The sequence below is a fragment of the Myiozetetes cayanensis genome, unplaced genomic scaffold (assembly GCF_022539395.1).
Source record: "Myiozetetes cayanensis isolate MyiCay16 unplaced genomic scaffold, myiCay2020 scf27, whole genome shotgun sequence".
Lineage (NCBI taxonomy): Eukaryota > Metazoa > Chordata > Aves > Passeriformes > Tyrannidae > Myiozetetes > Myiozetetes cayanensis.
The window spans coordinates 6,613,754-6,632,958 of NW_026087488.1; the positions used below are offsets into that span (position 1 = coordinate 6,613,754).

The 19,205-nt window shown below is 43.0% G+C and overlaps 1 protein-coding gene across 7 annotated transcripts in view; it reads right to left on the reverse strand.

Moving 5' to 3' along the window:
- CUX1 (cut like homeobox 1) overlaps positions 1-19,205 on the reverse strand; it is a 266,951-nt gene that overhangs the window by 131,165 nt on the left and 116,581 nt on the right. For all 7 annotated transcript variants that reach the window (XM_050322112.1, XM_050322109.1, XM_050322113.1 and 4 more), the window contains exons 4-6: positions 17,721-17,799; positions 3,633-3,770; positions 187-310 (exon numbers count right to left, since the gene is read on the reverse strand). In XM_050322112.1, coding sequence (XP_050178069.1) covers positions 187-310; positions 3,633-3,770; positions 17,721-17,799 — 341 coding nt within the window. The remainder of the gene's footprint in view (positions 1-186; positions 311-3,632; positions 3,771-17,720; positions 17,800-19,205) is intronic.

Sequence of the window (19,205 nt, forward strand, 5' to 3'; positions counted from 1 at the left end):
TTTACTTCCACACTCTCACGATTGTTTCGCTGTGCAAAGCTGAGTATCAAATGATTCCGTGTCAAACACATAAATCGCCGGAATCACTCAATATATGAGCTGTCTCCGCACGCCCGAGAGTCGGTCCTGGCTGCGGAGATTAAACACAAAAATACATCTCTCCTCCTCCACAACGCCCACACTCACCTCTCCTTCTCTGCAAAATCATTTTGTAACTTTTGTTCCTTTTCAAGGGCTATGTTCTCCGCTTGGTTCTTCAGGGTCTGCTCATATTCTCGGATTTTCTCTTTAAGTGCTTTTATTGTAACCTCTACAGAGAAACAACAGGCAAGAATGAGTTTACACAGCTCCACGTGGTTCCACAACACAAGGCTTGCTTTACCCTGTAGGCTCAGTGTGTTTTAAACTTTAGCTCTTCAACTCTGACACAAAATCAATGGATATGAGTCCCTTTGGAGACCTTTTACTCCCTAAATGTTAAATTGAACTTTAAGTGTTTAGGTTGAGAAGGATCAATGGAGTTTGCTGGAAAGCAGAGTGAAGAAGGTTCCTCTAACACGACTTTTTTAAAAAAGAAGGAGAAAAAAATCAATTGTAAAATATAATATCACCTTATTGACTAGTCTAAAATTAGCTCAGTGCTGAGTGAAGATTAATAAAGTCCCGGTGTAGATTTAAGTACGGATGTACACACAGGACACTTAATTCACCTAACTGTGCTCATGCCCAAAGAGGCAGTTTCACTATGGTTCATGCACAGATGCAATCTCACACTAATTGAACACATATCTGGGAAACAGCTCCGTTCTGCTCCACAACTGATGAGAAATGCTGCATTAACAGCAGCTCAGACACAACAGTCACTCTGCAGCTCTGCATATCCCAGTTGCTCTCACTGCCTCATCATCCACTCTGGGCTTTACACACTGTTTTAACTTTCTGAGCGCACTTGTAGCCTTCCAGGGAATTTGCAGAACTCCTTCTCTTGGATAAAGGAGCAATCCTGCATTTCCCACGCCTGGATATGGATGAGAGAAGATGCATAAACCTGCAGGTTCAACATCTCGTTACGTGTCCTGATCCGCTCCTACGTGAACACCCTTTGATCCCACCCACAGGAAAGGAGTGAATCCTTATAGGGCTCTGAAGAGGAAAACCAGGACATTCACCAGAGTATGCTTTGTAACAATAATGGAATTTGGAAAAAGCACTGGACTGCCAGAAGCCTCCCAGCAGCAATAGAGTTCAGCGTACTCACACAGGGATGCATGCGGGGGGTTAAAGAGCTCAGCTTATTAACAGATGCCATTAACAATGATTGAAGGAAGATTAAAATATTTTGGACATATAACTTTTTATATTGCACAGAAGCATCATAAGAAGACATGCTCTGATATGATAAATAAAGCCTATGGGGTTGGAGGGAAAGGTCTCAGTAGTATTACACAAACCCACACAAAAAACCTTTCAAAATCCAGATGTTTAGAGATGAGTCAAGAACTGTAAAGCAGACAGTAGGTAGCTGGTGACATGATCTGCTGTCTGGGCATTACCAAAGACAGCCTGGACCACTGTGACCACAAAAAAGGGGGAAGGAGAGTAGTAAAAATGCCAGCAAACCAGCTGCCTCCGAGAGAAGGAGCGGGATTTTGCTGGCTGTGCAGAAATCAGCTGAGGCTCATTACTGAGTAACAGGCCGTGAAAAGGACACGTCACTTCTTTTTTTTTTTTCCCAGCAAAGGGAAATTCTTCTCTGAGATCCGGGAAGTCATACAAATTCTGATCTTTTCCTGAATAAGCAAAGGATGCTCCTTCACACAGACAACAGGACGCTCATTCCTGCGGGCAAAGGGTACACTCAGCATCGCAGACACCTTTGCTCCTGGTGTTTTCAGACATAAATCTGACAAAATATTTGGGTATGTCGAGAAGCAGAGAGCAAAATAATCTCATGGAAACGCACATAATTGCATCTTGACTAATGTTTGAATGTCTAATTTTAAAAGGAAACAAAACTACAAAAATGAATGCAAGAAGTGCACGGATATGGGGAAAGAACCATGACTCTTGTAATAAAAGTTTTTACATTTGAGCATCTAACAATAGATGTGCTGGACAAGTACAGTTTAATCCCCTACATTGCTTGAAGCACTAAGTGCCTTCTTCACTGCTCAGGTCAGCTAAAGCTTGTCAGCCACTGCCATTTATACCAGTTTTGGAAGAAGTTCTTACAGGCACCGTGCAGCTCACACACAGTCCTCCAAACCAAGAGATTACCTGATCAAAGCACCCTCAGCTAACAACAGGCTTTTCCCTGCATAGTTTATTAATCCCTGTTTGAAACAGAGAGTAAAACTATTGCACTGGAATGAAAAACAAGGCAAAGGTTACAGAGGGAAAATGGGAAGGAAGTGAGAGCACACCAGTGAAAATTAAAAATGCCAGTTGGTGAGTGGTTGCAGCAAAAAACTGTGGAAGTCAAGAGCTTTTCTGGGATGAACCCCTATGTCCTGCTTGGATGTACAGGATGCAGAGCCTCAGGAAAACTCTGCACAGGGAACTGCAATTACTGTACATTCACAGCAAAAAATACTGCCAGGTTTAGAGCATTACAGCTCCCATATGACATCTCTTCCAGTCCAGCCCAAATCCTGGCATGCTGGTACCTGTCCTCTGCAGAGGTCATATGTTAAAACAAAATATATTTCAAAATATATAACTGCATATATGTTCCTTCTGCTGAAAATGAGATGTAACAAAATCAACTGAGTTGCTAATGCAGCTTTCAAATGTTACTTGGGTGCAACAGTCCCATAATATTAAAAAAATTACATCTCCATTTTCCCAAATGCCAAGACAATTTCCCTTTCCACCACTCAGAACTGGGCATTAGATACGGAAATGAAAAATCCCATGGATGGGCAATGAGGTGTAAAACTGAGTAAAGTTTTGTTTTCTGGTGCAGGAACCCTTATTCTGAATCACAAGAAAACTTGGACAGCCTTAAAGCCAACAGGCTTTAAATCTCATTGAGATTTTCATGTATTTTCATGTACTCTAGTCTCATTAAAACTTAAATAATTAAACAGTAATAGCTTGTATTTACATTGCTCTATGGATAGTCTCTAGAGTAAATATAAAGTATGCTGAATGTGCTCTCCAGTAATACATTTAGATAAGGGAAAAGAGAGCACAGAAAAACTTCAACTTTGTAGAGATTTGTATGAGTATAAAATACTGATTTTTTTGTGCGTCTGTCTGTGCAAGATGCATGTTCCACAAGCACCCACACCCACATTCAGCTTGATGTCAGTACCAGCACTGTCTCTCATAAAATGTCACATATAACGTCAGCCAGGTGTAATTCTGGGGGCTGAAGGCTACAACATAATACGCAGAATAACAACTCCATCCTCTGCCTTGGTGTTACAGGAAATGAAATTTTAAACAAATCCAAAGAGTCTACCCAAAGTCATAAACACAGAAATGGCTCTAACAGACCACTGTACTTTCTATGCTGAATTTCAGTGCTGCTGTCAACTCTCCTTGTACGAAATAAAATCGAATTTAATCCCTGCCTTTAAACTTCAGGGTGCATTAAAAGCTGATCAAAGAATATGTTCGCAACGTACCCTGATTTTTCACCTCGGCGAATTCTTTGTTGTACTCCTCTAGAGTTTCCCTAAGTTTCTGGTTCTCTGTTTCAATATCGTGCATGCGTTGAACCTTCAGCTGAAGCTGCTGTCCTAAATCCAAGGCTGGAACCGGATCTGAAAGAGGAACAGTGAAATGGAACATAAGACAACAGGACCACTTCTTTGACTCAGGCAGTTCAGAACTCAAGAGCCCTTTTTTTATCTGTTAATATGCATTTTAGTGCCAGTAAGGCTCTATTTGGAGTTATCAGTCCTGTACATTCCTCATACACTGCAAACTTCAAAAACCAGAAATATTTCATCATATCTGTGTTACCCCTTAAATATGGAGCCAGGCTGGGAGAGCTGGGGGTGTTCAGCCTGGAGAAAAGGCTCTGAGGAGACCTTGGAGCCCCTTCCAGTGCCTAAAGGGACTCCAGGAGAGCTGGAAAGGGATTTGGGACAAGGACATGGAGGGACAGGACACAGGGAATGGCTTCCCACTGCCAGGGGGCAGGGTTAGATGGGATAATGGGAAGAAATTCTTCCCTGTGAGGGTGGGGAGGCCCTGGCACAGGTTGCCCAGAGAAGCTGCGGCTGCCCCAGCCCTGGAAGTGTCCAAGGCCAGGTTGGACGGGGCTTGGAGCAACCTGGGGTAGTGGAAGGTGTCCCTGCCCATGGCAGGGGATGAATTGAGATAGTGTTTAAGGTGCCTTCCATCCCAAAGCATTCCAGGATTCCATGAAATTGGGACATGCCTTCTTCACCCTGGTGTTAATCCACAAGGGAGTGTCCCTGGGTGCAGGCAGTCATGATACAAAAGCCACGTGAGTTTTTGTTTGCAAAATGAGAATTTTTGTGTAAAAAGCAATTAAACTGCTCAGCTCACTGACAGCAACTGTCCCTCACACACCTCTGCTTCTGCAGGAGTGAATTTCTGAAGTAAACTGTGCCCTCCTGCACAGCGGAGCTCAAAGAGGTTATTTGATCACGGAGATCTGAGCTATACTTGTTCTAACTGACAGATCAATAACAATCAGAAATACTGTGTGGATGTAAATAACTCCATGAACCTTGGGTTTGGATCCCTCTGTTTCTAATACTATTAATCAAATGTCCACTCAAAAATGAATACTCTGATGCTCATCCCCTTCTGATAAAGAGGATCCCCAGCACACACCTGACATGTGCACGTGTGATTTACTCTGGGACTTCTTCCCAGTTAGAGTAGGGAAACATTGGAGTGTGATGGACTTATAAAAGATTATTGAATATATTTCTGCTGTGGGCGCCAGCATCTCTTGTGAAATGGCTGCAAAGATTTAGTCTCCTGTTGAGGAATGCTAAACACCAAACTCAGTGGATCAACAACAGTATATATTAGGGAGTTCACTTAATTTTCAACCACCACAGTCATTAATTTTTCAGACCACCCTCAGTCTCTGGAAACACATAATAAGTCTATTGTACCTCTGTTAACACATTAAGCATGAGCCTGTGTGTTTTTTCAATATGCCAGCGTTGTTGCATAGTTTATAAAAGAATAGCACTGGGTTATGTTGAGCTCAGAGACATTCTAAGTAGCAGCCTGCTGCATTTTGTTACTCCAGTTCTTCAACAGCTTATGGCATTACCCTGTTCATAATACAAAATCTAGGTTGCTTGTCATCTGTTCTCTGTACATACATAGTTTATGACTACATAGCTTTTTCATTTATGCTTTTTAGGCCAAATACTTTTCGTTATTATTATCTGCATTAAAATATTTATAATAAATCAAACTTAAAATGTTATTGTGGCAGAGACAGGGGGGTACAGGTAAGGAATTAAATATAAAGTTGAAGTCACAGCAGTAGCACGAGTTAAAGGCTCTGCAGTATTTATGTATGGTCCAATTACGGCGTGGGCTGTCACAACATCACCCTCTCCCATGGAGGTCTGCCGACCTTCATCCGCAAGGAACGTTTTGTCACACTCCTGCAGCTCAGCATTCCTCCCAGAGCGCCAGCCCGGGACATTCATCTGCTGAACATAAAGAAAGGCTGGATTGTCTCAATCCATCCACATCTTAAATTGTTACAGGAACCACGAATCGTTATCGGGCTGGGGGGGAATCTGAAGCTTCGGCTGCGGGATTTCCATCGAACGGTGTCAAAGCGCCACGGTGAAAGAAACTGAACCTCACAAAATTGTGGGTGAGCTTTTTTTCCCCTTCTCGTTTTAACATGCCCATTGTAAAAAGCCAGGACACCCACAAGAGGCATTTTGCTCCGAGTACACAGGGCTTTTTATATTGAAATCAGTAAAGAATTAAAGGACAAAAATAACATGGGCATTATAAAGTGAATAATGACTAAACCCTAAGTCAAATTTGCAATCCCTGAGAAGCTTTATGTACAAAATGAAAATGCTTGCAATCTCATAATTATTCATCAGGACATGTATATTTAATTTAGCTCTATTAAAGGTTAATGTTCAAGTACCAAAACAGTGGCAGAACAAACAAAATGTAAAAAAAGTCTCTGTGCATTAAACCCTAAACTTCACTAGAGCCTATTTGAAGGACTAATGGCCTGCAACCACTAAATACTGCTGGAGGACATGTAAAAAAACCCAGGGCTGAAACACCTCTTAGACTTAATTTTTATAAACTGCGCTAAAGAAAACTAATCATTGTATGACAATAAAATGACCAAGACATTTCAGGCAGAGACACAAATCATTTCTTATGGCAAGCTCCAACATGCTCTTTTAGCTTAAAAAACCTAAAAACCTGTTATTTCTGGAGTATTTATGAACACCAATTAACCTGAAACAAGTATAAACCTTACAGTCACAACGACTTTTTTCTTACCTGAGTGGAGTGGATTTAAAAATAAATAAAAATACTCTCCTATTCCCAACATATGCATGCATGGAAAAGCATACCTTTTTATATTAACCAGGCTTACAAAGTATGTTTCATGTCATTTAACAGGAGGTCACTGAATTTTTAAACAAGCAATGGACCAAAACTTTCGATTCATTACACAAACAACAGGCACACACGGCTCAAAAAAAATCAAGTGGTCCTGGCTTATGGAGAGAGGCAGCAAAGGAAATGCCCTTTCTGTGGTCTGTAAAAGAGAAAAATCACCTCATTGAACACTGAAATGCGGAAAACTCATCACACATTATTCTCTTGGTTTGAATCATCTCTTGCAAAAGTTCTGGATCCCTGCTAGTCACAGGATAAATAAAAAATGAGAAAATTGGTAAAAGGAATAGGATCATCCAGAACATGAAGAAGTGTTTTACAAGATCATTACTGCCCAAGAGTAAACTGAGATGCCTATTTTTATACTAAATTCAGTGTATTTTTTTCTATTGCTTCCTATTCTGTTCATTTTTCCTAAAGCACTTGTTGCATCCCATACCCACAGAGAAACCCTCTGCATCCTGTGCTCGTACACAGCCCAGCACATTTGGATCCGATCCCTGACAAGGCTTCCTCCACACTACCACAGGAGAAGCAGTATTTTAAACCCAGGACCTGCAAAGCCCATTTCTGCCTTTCCTTCCCAACAGATTCACCACCATCCCTGTGCTCACTGCTGGGACACCCCACTGTCCCCTCGCAGAGGAGCTTCTGTCCCCACAGAGGAGGGAAGGGGATGGACACATCTCAATGGACACAGATGTGAAAAAATTAATGTTACAAATGTAAAGTAATTTTAACAGCAGTTAATACTTCACATCAAATGAGCTGGAGCAACCCAGCCCCAGCAACACCTCTGAGGCTGTTCTCACACCACACACATGCCCTGATGATGCATCTTTTTTGAATAGCAGTGCAAAATAAACAATTTTTTTTTTTTTTTTTTTGCTGCTGCTGCTGCTTATGCATGTAAACTACTGGCTTTATGAACAATTTTAAAAGAAACTCAAAGATGGATCTTGCCCAAACTGCACGTTACATGAGCAGTGAGAGGCAGCCCCTCATCACCCAGGGTGCAGTTTTGGGTACCACAATGTAGTAAAGATCTAGAGCTATTAGAGAGCGTCCAAAGGAGGCTACGAAGATGGTGAGGGGTCTAGAGGGGCCATATGAGGAGTGGCTGAGGACACTTGGTTTGTTCAGCCTGGAGAAGAGGAGACTGAGGGGAGACTCATTGGGGTCTGCAGCTTCCTCAGGAGGGGCAGCTCCCAGTCCCTGCTCTCTGTGACCAGTGAGAGGACCCGAGGGAATGGCTGGAGCTGTGTCAGGAGAGGGTTAGGTTGGATCTCAGGAAAAGGTTCTTCCCTCAGAAGATGGCTGGGCACTGAACAGGCTCCCCAGGGCACCGGGCACGGCCCCAAGGCTGACAGAGCAAAAGGAGTGTTTGGGCAATGCTCTCAGGTACAGGGTGGGATTGCTGGGGTGCCTCTGCAGGGCCAGGAGTTGGACTGGATTATCCCTATGGGTCCCTTCCAGCTCAGGATATTCTCTGATCCTGTGACCCGCCCACCTCCCCATGTCACTCAGCCCAAACCACACCTCAACCCTGGACATACAACAGGGTCACTGACGACCACCCGAACTTCCAAAGTGAGTTTTGATTATGAACCCCTGTTCCTCCCTCATTCTGGGAGCTGGGAGAAGACGACACAGCCCTTACTATTAATAATTTAACCCCGGTGTTTACACCACGAGCACCGTGGCGGGGTTGCCCTCCCCGGTCATTAGTGGCCGTGGGTGCCCCCCTCGCCCGGTGACATCCCACTCCCGCCCGCCTTCCTTTTCGCCAGGGCACTCTGGGCTAATGTAATCATACGATTACATAATTAACCCAGCTGTCTCATTAAGAAAATCAACTGGAATTCAGGGCATAATTAGTCATACAGCAATTAGCATGCTGATGAGCAACTGATGAAAAGCTGTCTCGATATAGAGTATGCTGGGACCACCCTCGTTATTTAAGGAGAGGGGGAAAAGCCCACCTCGGGCTCACGGAAAAAGGAGCTCGTGCGGGACAGGGAATGTTTAAAGTTAATGTTTAACCCTTTGGCCGCGGGTGCTGTTGCTGTGAGGGGCGAGGGTCCCCCCTCACACACACTGAGGGGGACCTATGGCGGGATGGGCTGCGGGAGAAAAAATTTGCCAAACGAAGTGGAAAAACTGTGTCATTGTTTAAACGTACAATTTACAGAGCGCTGGGCCCAATTACCCTCTCTCCCCATATATATATATTTCTTAAATACTATTTTTTTTTTTTTAAGTGCAGGGAGGCGTTTTCCGAGGAACGGGCCCCGCCGGGAGGTGCCGCCGCCCGGACCTCCGGAGGGAATGCTCGGACCCCCGGCGGGCTCCGGCCCGAACCCCCGGACCCCGGAGGAGCCTCCCGGAGCCGTGAGGGGGCTGCCCGGACCCCCGGCCGGCCCCGGCCCGCAGCGCGGCGGGCGAGCGGCAAAGCCCGGCCTGGATCGCGGCGCGGGCGGATCGTGAGGCGGCCGCGGCCCCGCGGGTGCCCGAGCGGTACCGGGAGGCTCCGCACACGCTATAAAACCATCACAACCGGGGGCTTTCCACGCGGTGAAACCCCCACAGGTGTGGCAGGGGCTGTGGAAGCGCCCAGAGCCCTGCTCTGCGCTGCCCGGGGTTCACTCTCTGCTTATTCCCAAAATACATTCGTAGAATTCACAGAATGGTTTGGGCAGGAAAATGGAAAGGGACTTTTAAAGATTGTCGTTCCACTCCCTGCCATGGGCAGGGACACCTTCCACTAGTCCAGGTTGCTCCAAGCCCTGTCCAACCTGGCCTTGAACACTTCCAGGGATGGGGCAGCCACAGCTTCTGCAGGAAATCTATTCCAGTCCCTCACCACCCTCACAGGGAAGAATTTCTTCCTAGTATCTAATCTAAACCTGCTCTCTTTTAGTCTGATTCTATTCCTCTGGTATCATAACAAGGAGCTCCTGAAGAGCCTCCTCCAAAACAAAGGACTTGCCTTTTCCTAACCCCCTCCTCCCTCTTCATTACAGGCCTGTAACACTGGAAGCGATAAGAAAGCAAGTTATGAAACACTGCCAGAACTACAGTGGCAATTAATAATTTATATCGGTGGAAATGTGTTTCCTAAGGTTGGGATCTAAAAATAATTCATGGAAGGCAACGGGTCTCTTTCAACGCGACTGTATTTCTGTTGCCCAAACCGCACTGTAAGCAAAGCTCTCGGTGATCGCTCACAAGAAACGCCCACATGAAATGATACGGGAGAGGAAAAAATAATAATCCTCCTTAACACAACTTCATTAACGTGATTTAACTTTTAAAAAGAGCCAGGAGTTCAGCTCTGCTGTCACAATACTTCGGTCACGAAGTAAAAGAAGTTTTTCCCTTCCTGAATGCAACACTGCTCTTTGCAGGGAATGTTCCTGTCGGAGAACAGTCCCTGGATTACAGACACCAAGAAGCTCTATGAGCTTCTGATGCTGTAAGTGCTTTTGTGGGAGGCTGCATGTCTGAAAATAACCTGAAAATGTGTTTTAGAAAAAATAATAATTACATTGTAGCTTTTGAATATTCAAACACCTCACAGCATACTTAATTAATTCATTAATTATTCCCCAGAAATTTCAGCGGTAAATTGAAATAGCCTAGAGAGACTGAGACAAAGATTTCATGGAATAAATGATAGCTTTGCTCCTGTTCCCCTATGACTCTGGTAGCCCAGGGACAGAAGAGTTATAGCCGTAATTCCGTTTGAAACAAAGCTCATCATCTCTCCAACTCCTCACTTCATAAAAACCATGAAAAGGTTCTTCCTTCAGTCAAGAATTATACCTATTTTCTTACTCCCCCATCCCACAGGACTGGGATTTTTCTCTTCCTTTTATTTTTTTTTTCCAGTTTTCAACACCATTTTCCTCACCCTGCAGCTGTCAGAGCGTTCTGTGAGGGCTGTACCAGGGAATTCAAAGTGCCCACAAGAGGGTGAGGGACTCTCATTTTCCTTAACAGCGAAAAAGCTGAATCCCAAATTCTGCCAACCTCTGGAAGCAGCAAAGCCAGACTGATGGGACCCCCCTGCCCGGGGAGGGGGGAGTGGCAGCAGACCGGCGCCTTTCCTCCCCATTAATCACCACCGAGTTCTCCAACGCTTCCAGGGTTAAATGAAACGACACAGGACCAATTTTACCACAACTGTATATAGATCCCTTTCAGAACGTGGTTCTTAGATCTCGTGGGCTATTATTTAAAAACATCCTTTATTTATCTCCCAACTAGAAAACTGCTACAGATGAGAGATGCTCTGCCCTGCCCCAGACTGAGATGCATCTCTACCCTAGTACCCAAGAAGTCACATAAGACTGAGTAAAAGACTCCTTCTTGAACTGCACTGCCTTCTCTGTATTTTCAAAGGAGTAACCAAAGTAAATCCTCAGAAAATTTTTTAATATTATGTGGTGTATGATAAAAGGTAGTACAATATCTGACGGCACTAAGTCAGCTGAAAAAGGACCTAATGAGTTACTAGAGAAGCCACGGCAACTGAAAAGGCTCCAATTTGATTGTTAATGTTCTAATAATGGCCAAAGACACTGGAATTTCTGCTCGCACAGTGAGATCAGCGTGAAGGACAGTTACAGAAAACCACTCCTAAGTTTCATTTCTCATACTTTGAGTTTATAAAAGAAAAAAAAGGGCCTTCCACTGTGTTTGAAAGCATGTCTGCCACAATCATCCCTTCTTTCTCCTAAAAGCTTCTGAACAGACTTAGCACTAAACCCTCCCAAAGCTGGGGTTTATTCTAATTCCAGTTCACATTCCTGCAAGAGAGAAAGGGAAAGTATAATATTCCCCACCACCAGCACACTCTGCCTTTGCTCTGAACAGGCAGCACTGCTCCAGTCACTGGGTTTAGGGCTGCTCTAAAAGTCCACTCCCTGCAGCAACACCTTCCCAAGGGCTGCAGTGACAACCTCCAGGTGAACACACCCCGTGCCCGCAGGGATATTTTCTGGGATATCTTCTTTCTTATACCTCCCATTCTTCCTGCTTCTATTCACTCCATCCTTCCCCTTATCTGCACCTCCCCTCTTCCTTCCGTGCCTCCAGCCTACCAAGTAAAATAGGGCTTGACAACCACACAATAAATTTTTTAAAGTGTATGCTTTAGGGATATTTCTTCCTTTGAATATTTATTCTAGCTTTTACAAAGGAATTTATCCAATTATTAATTCAACGAGAAAAACTAAAGAAAAAAGTATGTGATCAGACAAGCCCAACTTCAAGCCAGGTATTCAGGTAACAGAACTATTTTCAGTTATTTTGACATCGGTTTCAAAACATAAGGATAAAGTGAATGAATTCTAAAGAGGAGAATTGGCCAGGACTTTGTGCTCCATCTGAAAATAACTTTGTAACGTTAACAGCAATGCCCTACCAGCGTGCACTCATCCAGCACAGATCCCAAATTGTATGTTATGCTGAGGCTCTGAATTCAAACCCCAAGGGGAAGGAGCTGAAGTGATTATTTGCTACTTGTACATTCCTCAGCACTGGACTGCCCAAAGGCTGGAGCAGCATCCCGGGCGACTCAGACCCTGCTGGAAAATGAAACAGCAGCAGCTGCTGCCCCTACCAGAACTCTGCTCAGAATCTCCCATCTGCAGCCGGGGCTTTAAACTGTCCCTCTCGCCCCCACCTCGGGCACTTCTTTGTGCAAAGGTCTGCAGAACAGTTTGGAGAAAATCACTGATGTCGACAGTCCCTAATTTCTTACTGTACAGGCTTCGCTCCCAAAACTGGGGCATTTTTCCCATGTTTATGCAGCTCCTGGATTTTAACCTGTTCTAAACATGCTGGTGAAGCATCAAGGATTTTGGCTTCAGACTGGGATCAACTCACCAGCTAAATCATTGCCTGCAGCCACAGGGGTTTATCGCTTTTCACTCTTTCATGTATTAACTGTGCTCAATTTTCTGCTTAATTTTATCAGATTTTCAAGTGTGTTTAGAAAGGCACCCAACTGCTCTGATGAGGGGTGTCTGCACCACTTCTGTGTCCATGTGTGAGTTCATTTTGCATCCCTCCCCCCTGAGACTACTCACTGTAATATTGTTTTCTTTTCCCTCTAAGGTTGAGAAAAAGGCATGTTATGAATATTCATTTCCCTTGTAAAGTCAAGGGCAGCAAAACCATAAACCTGTTCATTTTATGGGTCTGTCTTCTATTTTATCCAAATATATTTTATTGGGAAAGGGGTGACCATTTTGTCACATACTTTGTTAACAAACGTGGAACTGCTTAAAATTTTTCACACTGTAACGATATCAAACATTTCTCAGAAATGGTCTGTGCTAATCAGTCTCAACATACCACAAACTCAGGGTTTACTATAACATGATCCTGCTCTTTAGACAGTTTTGCCAACCAATTCACCATTATCCCAGACAAGAGTGCTCTAGGTATTAACTTTTTCAAATTATCTTTTTATTATTCTTCTTTGGGATGTGCCTAAACATCTCTTCCTCCTCCCCTCTTTACGTCTCCCCTAAATTTACATTTGACCATCTCTCTGTATCGGCACAAAAGACTGAGGGTGCTTATGTGGAAATTTAAGCACATCACGGCTCATCTGGGCATGTAAAAATCTGTATTACACTGACTTTCTGCTATCAGGACTGGCATTAACCTTTCTGCTTTCTGCTCAACATTACACTTTACCAAAAAATCCAAACGTGCTACAGAATGTATATAAACACAACAACCTCATACACATTTATCCCCTCCAGCATAAGCAGCAGATAATTTTATGGGGGGGGGGACCCAAAATCAAACCTGTTTTTCTCCTGTATCACCTTTAACCTCATAAGTGTGAATCCCTCACACCTAAACAAAAATACTACGTGTAGTGATGGGTGTGTGGAAAACTCCTTTGGAAAGAGCCTGCTCCTCCTTCAAACCTCTTAGCAAGACACAGCCCCCATGGCACAGTGTGCATGGAGGAAGAGAAAGATAAAATTTCCCCTTCATCCACCTTTCACTGTTATGGCTTTTAATTGTTTGGACAGGGCACATTAAAAAAAAAAAAAAATCTTATTTTTATCCTCTCTTATGTTATACTTTCCTTACATAGTGGGTCCTCTGAGCTAAAACACATCACACACATTATATAGCACCAAATCTGATCACAACAGAGACCTGCAAAGAGCCTCCAATAAAACCACAAACACATCCCCTTTTATACCCCAAGAGTCGTTTAGTTTCTTGATGAGAAAATTTCCATTAAGCCAAAAAGAAAACCATTTATGGCTCAGCCCTAAAAGGCTGCACAGCCCCTCCAAACTGAGAGCAAACACTTTGCATTAACTTACCCTCAAACACATATATGCTGAAAAAAATGAAATGTTTTTTCCTATTCTACGGACCGAACCAAATTCAGTTTAATTGTGCCACTTCCAGGGAGCGGAGTTTGTTTAAAGGCAGAATTGTTTCTTCTTTGCCTGCCCAAGAGCTGTGCTGAACGGGAGAAATGCTGAGAGCTGAGCAAATCCACTGTGGCACTGGGCTGTAATTGTGACAGGGATACAAACAGCAGGAAGAGAAACTCTGTTTAACCTGTTTGGCCAGACCTGGTGTTCATTTGGGTCTCCAAGGTTTAACTTTTACTTGAAAATTACAGTGAAGTTTTGTTTTTTTAAAAAAATAAAGTAGCGAACTCCGTTCCTTCTAAAAATAAAAATATTTCGTATTTTTCACGCTTAATATTTTTCCTTTAAGCTTTGGTTATGAATACGCTGTTTCTGCAAGGCAACATCGCTCCTCCAAACACACAACGAGGCTCCAATTTCACTTTTAAGTGTTTGCAACATTAAGCCCCTAAAAGCTAAGGGTGCTAACACAATGCACTTATTTTATCAAAATAAAGACAAAGGAATCTTGAAGAGATGGAAGAAAGCTTCCTCAAAATACAGATCCAACCTCCCTTTACTTCAAAATAAATATATTCACATTATTTTTAAAGGTAAGTTTTGACAACCTTGTTGATTAGTGCAATTCATGTGGCAGCATTTGCTTTTCCCCAGCTCTCTACTGCATACTGAAAATAAGGCAATTAAATGAGAAAATTAATTCCATTAATTAAAAATGTTCAGTCTCAAGCAAGACAGAACGATCTGAGTGAGAATTACAGCTGTATAAATGTACATAAACCAAAATGTTTTCCTTGACATGTACTTTCCTTTAGGAAGGATAAATTTTTGCAGCACAAAGCAATGATAATGCTATTTTAACAGCATCATAAAGCTGGAGAAAGATATATTAAAAGTCTGGTTTATCCTTTAAAGAGAAAACCCCTGATGTATATAGGAAAATTTACAAGTAAAATACCACCCTTCCCACAAATTCCTTACTGGTGAGCCTCAGTGAAAACTCTGGTCAAGTCAGGAAAGAAAATCATTAAACTTAGCTGAATCCATAAAGCACCGTGGCTGGAGTTTCAATACAGATCATTTTATAGTAAAATTAAAATAGAAGCCCTTTTTAATTATATAAAGTGTGCACATTATTACTGAGGAGAGAAATACACGCTTTCCTCAAGAACCATAAAATTGGCTGCTGGGAATTAGACTTCAGCTGCAATTATTATATGGTCCTATAAAGGATATTGAAAGTCTGATAAAATTGCACCCTTGTCATGTAACAGCGATGCTTAATGCTAAATAACCACTCTGCAGCATTCCAGGCATAGCTTTCTCCAAACATCACAGCTCCCTCCTCACACCGAAAAGAAAACAGAGCAGGACTGGGGAGCTAAAAGTATACCTAAATATTTGAAATACCTAAATGAACAGGTCAAAAGATATGTAAAGCCACACAGAGGCAAAACAACACGTGTGATAAATGAGTGCTGGTGGTTGCTCATCAAGGAGAGCACTCCATGGATACTACCCAAGCTTCCAGGGATACCACCCAAAGTTACAGACTACCTGGGATGAGAGGGAAATAAAAAAGAGCAACGCAGTGGAGCAAGTGCTGAAGTGCATGTGCCTCACTCAGCCTCACCACGCTGTGACAAAGAGCAGTGCCACACATTCCTCGTGGCTGCTTCCCTTCTGCTTGCAGGGCGTGTTGTAAACAGGGAGTATTTGCTGCGCCTGCACGCAGCTACGGGAGACTGGCTGGGCTTCTCCTGAGGACCTGGAATTTGCACTCTCGGGCCCTGTAAACAGAGCATGGGACTAAAACCTGGAGGTATTTCTCGTCCCACAGACTCCACTGCACTCACAGCTCAGCCAGGCTGCCATTTTTACGTGCATTAAGAATATCAAAGGAATATTTCTGTGACACGAAACACAAGGCACGCGCAGGGGACGTGGCTGTGGGGTGAGGAAGCAGGGCTGTGAATTTTGCTCCTGCCAATGAAGGAAAAGAGAAAAGCCTTTCTCCTACAAAGAAGTCCTGACAAAAAGTCCCTCACCACTTAGATCCCACAGCACGAGTGGGACATACATCCCTCCTTCTCCATAAGGCTTAGGTCTGACCTGTTGTTCAAATCCCAGCACCTGTGTCAGTGCCAGGCTTCACAAAGAAGTCGCTGCACAAGAGCACACGAAGGATCCCACACAGCTCTTGTTTGACACGACTACTCAGTCGTGAAAAGAAACAGACCATTCGAAATCAAACCTACTCAGCTCCCAAATTACAGCAGGAAGCAGAGCCCGGTCTTAGTACAGAGATGGAAGGGCTGCAGTGTCTCTCCCCAGCACTGAATGCTGGACTCACAGGCTGCAGGAACGTTGGATTTGTTCTCATGGAGGGGTTTCCATCCCATGCCCACACTGCCCGTGCCAGACAAACTGCCCACACCCTGTATGTGATGTGCAGACCCTCTCCGAGTTATCCGCCTCCTCCCAAGGCATGAGCAGGTGGGCAAAGGGAACTGCTCAGCGTTCAGTGGAACGTTACTGAGCAGGAAATAAGTAAAGGAAAACCTCACAGACCATGGCTGATTAACCTAAAAAACATTTCCAAGGCAGCTGTAGGCTAGGAAGGGCATGGTGAGTCCCTGCACCTCTATAAAGGGACTGTCCACTGAGCACTGCTCAACTATGAATGTGTGTCTTAGTTTAAGGAAAGCATAAAAAAAATATATTTTAGCTCAGACTGAGCATCTGGAAACACTGACCTTTTAACCAGGTAATCTATAAAGCAACACATTAAAAAATTAATTTTTATTCGAAGTGTGCATGAAATGTGCTCCTTAAAAGGTAAAGCCAGTAAAGACCAGGGTGCACTTTGCAATGAGGCCTTAAAAACTCTTATAAGCCCTTAAAAGTATTAACTACTCCTCAAAACCTCTCTTGAGGTATTTTCAATATTATATATAATGTCAATGTTTTATAAAAGTATAAAATGACACACACACTGTCATGTGCCCACAGCTCAGTCAGGCCAAGATGTGGCAGAGGAGACTTGGACTCCTCACTCCCTCTCAGCTGTGGGTACAGCTGGAAAATGAAAAATCTGTTCAGACAGTATTTACTAACCACTGGGGAAAACAGAAAAATCAACTCCCAAAATGTCAAAAGAAATGAACTGAAACCAAACGCCAAACAAAGAAACTTCGGATGCCAAACAAAGGAAAGTTGAAAACACGTACAATAAATGCCTTCAAACAAAATTTATGATCCCACTTACACTGCACAGAACTGAAATTTGGTAATCATTTACTACCAGAAGTAGTAAGGCTTTTCTTTTGTTTTTTTTTAGAAGGCATGAAAAATATTGTCTTTTAAAAATACAAATATTGCTGTTTCTTGATGAAGCTTCAAGATGCATCTTTTGTGTTAAAAATGTCTGAACCCTCTCATAGACAAATTACCGAGGATCATGCAATATTGCAATAATATAAATTGATTTATACAAACATTAAATGCAACGTGAAGTCATGAAATGTGCCTTAGTCACAGTTTTCTCCACTAGAAACAATACTGGAGCATCCCAGTTCCAGAATAAAACCGTTGCTCATATTTACCTTATCAAAGGGAGAAAAAGCGCCCAATAACATTCACACAAACGTGAGCCATCAGTCTTTCAGAATAAGGAAATAATTTGCTTACCTGGAACATCAATTAATCTCTTATAAACATTCAAGAAGGCTGCCTCTGCTTCTTTGCTGCGTTTGCCCAATGCGTCAATCTAAGGGGGAGATGAGAAAAGAGGCTTTAAGACTTGTTCCAATACAACTCTTACACTCAGAGCTATAAATATAAATTAACGGATTTCATGTAAAACTAGTTAATACACAAAAAGGGAACCCGAGTCTCCTGTGTACAGCTCCAACAGAAGCAGCCTTGCAAGATTATTCCTGCTACGTTTGTACTGAATATAATTCAAAGTCCATTTTCCAGCACAATAACCAGCATCATTTTTTTTATCAACATTTTTATGAACACTCCTGCCTGTTGTGATTCTTGACTTTAAATCTTTATAAAAAGCCTGGTGTTTGCCAGGCTCTCTCTCCTCAACAGCTCTTTTCCTTTACCACTTGGTGAGATCTAACACAGCAAACGGAACCGCGGCCACTTCTCGTGTCCCACTCTGCCTTTTTTTTGTAGGAAATATATTATTCTATTATTTCCACTGAGAAGATGGAAAGATGAACTTGATGGGCACCCTGTGGTACTTAACACTAAATAAATGTGAATCTTTTACATGCAAAAAAAGTTGTGACCCAGCTCAGGCACAGACTCATGGAGTCTCTACTGTCTGCACTCATGAGCCCAATACCAGGCTCCTCTGACCAGCCTCTCTTTGTGTTCTGTAACACACACAAGACTCATCTATGAATTTATTATTTTCATCGAGTATTTCCACCTAAAACTCCATTTTACAAGGAAAGGCAGCTTAATGGTTCTGAGAATAAAATACTTCTTCCACAGCAAGTTTTTTGTAAACACGTATTTTCCTACTGTACTCGAAAACGGGATTTACAATTACTAAATATTGACAATAATCAATCAAACTGACTCAGGACCGGATCTACTGAATTAATACTCCAAAGCAGAGAGACAGAAAGGGAAACAGGAAAGCCTGACACAGCTCAGCGCAGCTTACCCAAATCAGGAAACCAAAAGCATGGAGATTATCATTCCCATATTTTAATAATAGGCAAGGAAGGAGCTGAAGAACTACGGATACAAAGGCCTGATATCAATTCTTCTGTGTATTTAAAGAGCAGTTAATATTATGGGACCATTTAAAGGTGTGGACGTCACCAGGGCCTAAAAAAGGAAGGTCCTGTCTGAAAAACGTCCTTGAATTCTTTCTCTGCATTATTGATTCGGGAGATAAGGCAGGAACAATGGCCAGAGTTTACTGTATCTGTACTGCAGGAAAGTATCTGATATTTTATTGTACAGGAGGGAGATCTGCAGCATTAGAAAGCACGTGACCAACCTGTGCTGTGGCGGGGCTTTGCCAACGCTCCGGCACGGGAAGCGGAGGGTGCCAGGGAGCGGAAGCCGCGCAGGGAGGAGGAGAGAGAAGCAGGAGGGTGCTGCGGGGTCAGCTTTGGTGCCACTTCTGTTTACTTTGTACTAAAA